The 7,500-nt window shown below is 46.7% G+C and overlaps 1 protein-coding gene across 8 annotated transcripts in view; it reads left to right on the forward strand.

Moving 5' to 3' along the window:
* Rhobtb1 (Rho related BTB domain containing 1) overlaps positions 1 to 7,500 on the forward strand; it is a 132,584-nt gene that overhangs the window by 82,995 nt on the left and 42,089 nt on the right. For all 8 annotated transcript variants that reach the window (XM_029542623.1, XM_029542624.1, XM_029542626.1 and 5 more), the window contains 2 exons: positions 5,482 to 5,683; positions 6,279 to 6,382. In XM_029542623.1, the coding sequence (XP_029398483.1) occupies positions 5,492 to 5,683; positions 6,279 to 6,382 (296 nt within the window). In that variant the 5' untranslated portion in view covers positions 5,482 to 5,491. The remainder of the gene's footprint in view (positions 1 to 5,481; positions 5,684 to 6,278; positions 6,383 to 7,500) is intronic.

Below are 7,500 nucleotides of genomic sequence, written 5' to 3' on the forward strand. Positions count from 1 at the left end.
AAAAGCAACTTTGTAGTTCTCTCCAGCCAGGGATCTCCCACTTGCTTCTTTCACATGTAAAGCATATTTGAAGCCACCGTTGGGTGGCACACAATTTTAATCCCAGCACTCAGGAGGCAGAGGCAGGCAGATCTCTTGAGTCCAAGGCCAGCCTGGTCTACAAAGTGAGTTCCAGGACAGCCAGGGCTAGGCAGAGATATGCAGGCTGTGCAGAAGCGTGTTGTACATTAGCACACAGCTGAACTCGAGAGATGTTTCTTGAAATAACAAAACAAACACACAGAGATTACCTTGGGTTCAAAAATGAGTCACCTTCATTTCTTCTGTGGCTCTAAGTGTTCCACATTATGGAACAAAATACATTCAGAGGGACTAAGACATGGCCATCCGAGTCTGTTACTCTTGATATGATGCAGGAAGCATAAGGTGGTTTCATCAAGAGGAAGAGTTGTCACTGGTCTACCAAAGCTGTGTGGAAAAGATCCAGCATCCAAGGAAGGCCAAAAATTGCCAATTTATCCAATTTCTGTTGCGCCCCCCCCCTCTCTCTCTCTCCTTACCTGTTGATACAATGAGGACCAGCATTCTTCTCTTTCTCTCTCTCTCTCCCACTGCTGATACAATGTGTCCAGCTGCCACTGCAGTCATGACTGACTATCCTCTTAAACTGCGATTCCAAATAAGCCCTTCCTTCCTTGAGATAGATTTGTTGTTGTTATTGTTGCCGCTGCTGCTGCTGTTGTTGTTGCTGTTTTGGTTCTTTGATGGTTTTGATTTTTTTTTTTTGGTCAGGCATTCTGACACAGTAGTGGTATTAGCATCAGAGTTCTGGCAGTTTTCATAACAAGGGTGTTCCCGGTAACTGCTGCTGGATAACAAGTCATTCCCCCACCTCCCCAAGCCTGCTGTCTTTAGGACTCTAAGGACCTGTTCTTTTTCAAGATTCTATCACTCCTAGCACATGCGCACTTGTCCTGTTGGCCTCACCTGGCTCATTCACAAGACTCCTTCTACTTGGAGGGCCGGTGAAGCAGGAAGATCTATATAACCCTGGGGACAGCCCCTGCAGGACTATATTTGATGGTTCTTGGGCTCAGGCTGGACTAGCATCCTTAGCTGGTGCCCTCAGGACAGTGTCCCAGTAGCATGATGAACCTGCAGGACCCTAGGACCTGAACTCATTTCACAACAAGGCTAGCCCAAATTCAAGAAGAAGATAAATGGATTGCTCCTGCTGCTGGGGACGCTGTCGTACTGCCTCACATCGTGAAGTGCTGGCTTTAAAGATAGGAACGTCGCACTGAGGGGTGCATTTGATTGGAGGGGTAAGGGGTTCCTGGTGATAGCGGTACCTAAAACTCAGCCAAAGAAATGAATGATTTGAGTAGAATAAGGACCATAGATCCTGAACTAAGGGAGCTATAAGGCTGGAGTATAGAACATCTAATAGAGTTGAGATGGTGGCAAGCAGAGAGGAATGGCCTGTGGTCCAGATCGTGACAGTAACGGTTGGGAAAGACTGGGACGATCACACCAATGACATGGTTCTGGAGACCATGAAGACCGTGACCACAGCAGGGAAGTCCATTTCACGAACAAGAGACACTCAGCCCCCAGAGTCATTGTTCTTCCATCGCCAGTCACCACCGCATCAGCCCGTTTACTTGTCAGCCGTAAAGTAAACTCTCTACTTCTGACACCCAGGGTGGGTAGATGCTTCCAGGCACATTAGCCTCCAGGTCCTCTAAGTTTGTTCAAGGAGGAAACTTAGTAGCGGCGTCACCAGGGTCACCATCTGCCGTTTCTGCCTTTCCTGTCTTCTCAGATATTCATCTAAAGGCAAAAGAGTACTCACAGAGATGACAAGATTTACCATGGTGAAATGTATTAACTCTGCTAAATGGATACTATTTTATTTACTGAAAGTAAGTAAAAAAAATCAGAGAGCAGACAGTGATCACGCAGAACTCACTCAACCTTGAACGTGTAGATATGAATAAACCGAAACCAGTTACAAGTAGAGAAACAAAATTGCTTGTTTCTCTCTTGCTCCCAGGAATGGGTGTTTATGTGTAAGTTGTAAGCTGTTGATCTGCTGGGATACTGGGGTGGCATAACTGCCGCTCTGGCTATAGTTTTGAATTCTTACAATACTTTATGGATCGTCATATACATAAGAAAGCTGTTTGCTCTGGATGAAATACTCAGGGTGCTGGGGAGTTCAGCAGTGCTTACTGAAAACTCCACCCTGCTGATCACTCTCTCATCCATCCTCCCCTCCCGTTCATGGGAATTCAGGATGCTGTCATCTTAAATAGGTTGCTGGGATTAGAAACCCAACAATGGGTGTTATCTTTACCTCTGACACCCACTGGGTTTTTCTTGTTGTTGTTGTTTGTTTGTTTCTTTTAGAATTACATAAATAGGTCCTAAAATTAAGGACAATCTTGGCAGTAAGAGCCTGAATATGAAACATTAAAAGTTTCTAACCACCTCAAAGACACATGTAAAAACCAACATGGCTCTTTATTTCACCAACATATTACTGATCCACATGACTTGGGGGGGGGGGGCTCCTCTTCAGAGTTAGCTATCAGAATGAGTTCACTAGCTGACAAGAAAACCAATTCTATATTTTTCAGTTTCCTGTGTTGTCCCTAAATTCAAACATTCTTCAAAATTATCTTTAAAGCAATCAAATCCCCCAGCAAAAACAGACATTTTTTTTTCTACCTCTTAGGATGTTCAAGGCAATGTACCTTGGTTTCAAAATTACAGGGGTTCCAAATGAAGTCAGTTTACAGTTTCACCCCAGTGCCCTTGGCAACTTCACCAGGATGTTGTCAAACAAGCACTTCAGTTCTGACTCCTTTCAGATTCAGGTCAGCTACTCCTCATCTTGAGTTTACATTCCTCCAGTCTCCAGTGAGTTATCCGTGAGTTAGTGCTTATAAAAATCCTTCCCTTGGGGAGATCTCTGCCAGGATTAAGTGTGTGGGTTTACCTCTGAGGTTGATGTTGGCTTTGTACAGGACTCTGATTTTAATGTTGTCTGAAAGAACCCGTCTTCCTCATGGCGGAATCCCCGACCATACCCAGGACTTACACATCAATCTACTCAGCTCTCGCTGAGGGTAGGAGATGGATTTTGCCACGATTCCCTCTGAGCTGATGGGAAATGATGATGCCCAGGAAGTAAACCCCACCTGGTCATCCGGGGGAAGGGAAAATGGGTAGCTTGGATTCAAACTCACTCCGTCTCAGGCACCGAGGTTCCGCCCTCACCATGTTGGTGACTGAATCCCATAAGTCTTGACCATGAGTCTATCCTAGCCCTTGGGCCCATTTAGCAATTTTATCTTTGGTCTCTGGACACAGGTGATAATCCCTGGGGCATCCAGAAGAATCGTCCATCCAGTGACAAAAGCAAGCTTCTGCCACATTTTTCTCTGTTAGACCAGGGAATAAAAATGCCATTGAATCTTAAAACAGAATCTTAGGGAGCCACCACACCAGGCTGATCATCAGGATTGGACTTTAATTTTTGTCCTCAAGATGTTTTGGGGTGTTGTTGTTGTTGTTGTTATGTTGTTGGTTTGGGTTTTGTTTTTGGTTTTGGTTTTTAAATATGGGCAAGTGGGGATGGGCTATTTTCAGCCTCCTGGTCCTACGCAAACCGCAAGTCAAATCCTGACCCAAACCACACGCGCCCCTGCTTCCTCAAAGCCTTCCTGAAAAACCAGCCTCCAGCCTCCGCTTCCACAGCTGCCTGTGACCACACCGTGGTCCACAGAGAGGCAGCCCTTTCAGAGCCGCTTCACCTTCAGGCAAGACCCAACTGTGAGAAGACAGTCTGTGCGTTGGTGGGCACCCTCTACCTCTTGACTTTATCGTGTAAAGGATGACTTTCTGCAAGCCAGTTGAGAACAGCTCTACTGGATGGAAGTTAGGTATAAGGCTCTTTCCTCGGAACATTTTTTTGTTCTGGTTTGGTTTGGTTTGGTTTCAGTTTGGGATTTTATGTTTTTAAGAGGGTTGGGAGAGGTCGTTTTGGGGTTTTTTTGTTTTTGTTTTTGTTGTTGTTGTTGTTGTTTGCTTTTGCTTCTTTGTTTTTTGGTTTGGTTTCGTTTTTTGTTTTCTGGTTTGTTTTGGGGTTGTTTGTTTGTTCTTTTGTTTTTAGCCACAGCTGGTAAAATAATTGCCAGCTCTGAAACTGGCCAAGTGACCAGTGTGCTCAGGTTAGACTTCCTCAAAGGGCCAGTTAGGACTCACAGAAACCTGACAGCCCCCTGCCCACAGTAAAACCATTGCTCTCCTCTGTGTGGAGAGCCCAGTTCCACAGAACGGAGCTGTGACAGCCACAGCAGCGACGCGCTGCTCTTTTGGTTTGTTTCTGTGTTTTGTTTTGTTTTTTGTTTTGTTTTGTTGAGACCTGATATTGGTACACAGCCCAGGCTAGCCTTGAGCTTACACTCCTCCTCCCTTAACTGGACAAAAGCCAGAATTATGAGCCACCACAGTGGGTCTGCAACTGTCTCTTCACACACTCACACACACATGCACATACACATATGCACACACATGTGCACACACAGAGACACGCATGCACACACACATTCACATGCACATACACACGTATACACACACATGCATGCACACCCATGCACTCATACATGCATGAACACACATACACACACACACACACACACACACACACACACACCGGGATTTCAGGGAATTCTCAAACACTTTGTCTTTCTAGTAGTGTCTGCCTGCACCCTGTGCTCCAGATTCCTTGATGGAAACAAAACCCTGAAGAAAAGGGCATGCTCTCTTTTATTGTTGTTGTTGTTTGTTTGTTTTTTATAGTTAGCTCTGGTGAGCTCCCCTGAGCTCATTGTTGTGTCAATATGGTCACCATAAACAGTGAGTGAATGGACTGGGGCTGATTGCATTAGCACGTCATAATCTGACCCAGAGCTTCACATCTTGCAGTTCTTCAGTCTTTGATTTCTCTCTTCGTCGTCACCTTGGCCTTTATGAATTTGCATGTGGCTTCCCAGTGCCAAACGCTGGGCAGACCGTGGATGGACGAAAGACCGTATTTCTTGGTCAGCCAAGGCCGGGTGTCAAAGCTGAACCTTACAGGTGACCAGGATCGCTAGCTGGCTGACACGTGTGGCTAGGGAGCCTGTGGCTGCGTGCCAGCAGTCTCTGGATGGGTCTGCAGTAGGCAGGTTATGTCTAGAGAAAAGCCAGGAGAAAATAACACGTTTGCCGGAATAAACTGTTCAGGGTCAAAATAACAGTGTGGTGTTTTTGTTCTCGTGTGAGATATAAAAAGAAAGCTTGAGTTTCCCTTCCAAACTTCTTGCCCGTGCCCGGGCACCTCCAAGGACGTGGCTGGACAGAGGCAAACCGTTGTGGGTTGCTGTGGAAAACCTTGGCCTCTCTAACACAGCATCCACTGCCCTCTTACAGAGCTTTGTAAATGGACTCTGACATGGACTACGAACGACCCAACGTTGAGACCATCAAGTGTGTGGTCGTGGGCGACAACGCCGTAGGGAAGACGCGCCTCATCTGTGCCCGGGCCTGCAACACCACCCTGACACAATACCAGCTGCTGGCCACCCATGTGCCCACCGTGTGGGCCATTGATCAGTACCGTGTCTGCCAGGAGGTAAAAGTCCACAGGTTTCCCCTCAGCTACACAGCCAGTTCCCGGCCAGCCTGAGCTACTTGAGACCCTGCCTCCTCAGGGACAGAAAAGGCTGAACCAAATACTAATTCACCTGTGATGGTGGCCCAGACCTCCAAGACCAGTGCTCAAGAAATGGAGGCAGGAGGATGGAGAATTTTAAGGCTAGCTTGGGTGGAAGGAAGGAAGGAAGGAAGGAAGGAAGGAAGGAAGGAAGGAAGGAAGGAAGGAAGGAAGGAAGGAAATTTTAAAAGAATACTTTGGCCATCACTGTTGCTTGCTCTTTATTAGTCAGCTTAAAATAAATAAGGCAGGTGACTATATTGCATATGTAAAGCAGAAGTGACCTGCTTGGTTGGGGGAAAGAGGCGGGGAGCAAAGCAAAGGACCAACTTGAGGGCGTGGCTGTGGTATAGCAAAGGAAGTTTGAGTCATGTGGAGATGGTGAATATGGAGTTGTCTTGTGTCCCACTAGATGGTGGAAGGGCCGGAGGAGATGCCCCTGAAGAACACATGAGCATATCCCTCCCTCCCTCCCACTCCCCCCTCTCACTCTCTTCTTTTCTGCCTCCTACAGGTCCTGGAGAGGTCCAGGGATGTCGTTGATGAAGTGAGCATCTCCCTCAGGCTTTGGGACACGTTTGGAGATCACCACAAAGACAGGCGGTTCGCATACGGCAGGTAAAACAAGGCTGGGGACACGGGGTGGTTTCCGTGGAGTTTCCTTTCCCTATCCAGAGAGGCTTAGGAAATCAGCTGCAACCGGATGTGCTGGGCTCCGGGCTATGTCTAGGAAAGGAATAAAGGGACCATGTTGTTTCCTGCTGAGGAAGACAAGAGTCCCCCTTGTCACTCGGAAAGTCCAATTTGGAAACCCCGAGCTTAGCCAAGCAGGGAGGTTTGTGAGACAAGTATCTGTCTGGTCCTCCAGTTCAGAGTCGCATTACCGTTTGCCTCTGTCTATGGCGATGGCTCTCTTTTAGAATGTGTTACCTGGAAAAAAAAAAAAAAAAAGGTTTCTTATTTCAATTTGAAGGTCACTTGTGGAAGAAAGGAAAGCATCTGAGGAGCCCTTCTGGGGACATGGTTCCAAAACGAAGGGAAACATTTATGTCTGGAGGTTTTGTTCTTGTTTTTTGTTGTTGGTTTTTTTGGTTTTTTTTTTTTTTTCATTCAAAGAGAAAAGGAAAGGCCCAGTAAAGGGAAGATAAACTGGGAAGGAAACTTACATGGGTAGGAACAAAGTCAGAATGCCTTCGACTGACAGCACTGTCTTAGTCACCACTGCCCTACACAGGCTCTCTGAGGACTCTTAGAGCCATCTGTTCCCGTGGAAGGTGATTCCCAGTCCTCCTCCATTGTAAATTGGTGGGTGCCATTTCTGTTAGCCTGGGGGAGCACTGTTTGGTTGTCCTTCATCAACATCCAACACCACGTGACCGCAGAGAGCGCAGTTACATACTCCCTCCTACTGATAAAGATAAATATTCCAGAAGCTTCCCCACTCTCCGGCCCTGGTGGAAGGGTCCCTGACAAGCCACTCCCACAAGTCTGAGCCTATCTCTTCCTCCGGTGACCAGAGAGAGGTCAGTTTCGTTTGGAACGTGCTGTGTAGCAAACAGCAGTGATGGCCTAAGGATTCTTTCAATTTCCTTTCTTTCTTTTCTAAATTTAATTCATTAATTATTTAAATGAATCTGTATGTATGCATACAACAGGAAAGTGTGTGGATATCAGGAGACAATCTGCTAGGCTTGAATGTTTCTTCCCACCCTTGGGGGGTTGGGGGGAGGGTACCG

The sequence above is a fragment of the Mus pahari genome, chromosome 9 (genome assembly GCF_900095145.1).
Source record: "Mus pahari chromosome 9, PAHARI_EIJ_v1.1, whole genome shotgun sequence".
NCBI classification, from domain to species: domain Eukaryota; kingdom Metazoa; phylum Chordata; class Mammalia; order Rodentia; family Muridae; genus Mus; species Mus pahari.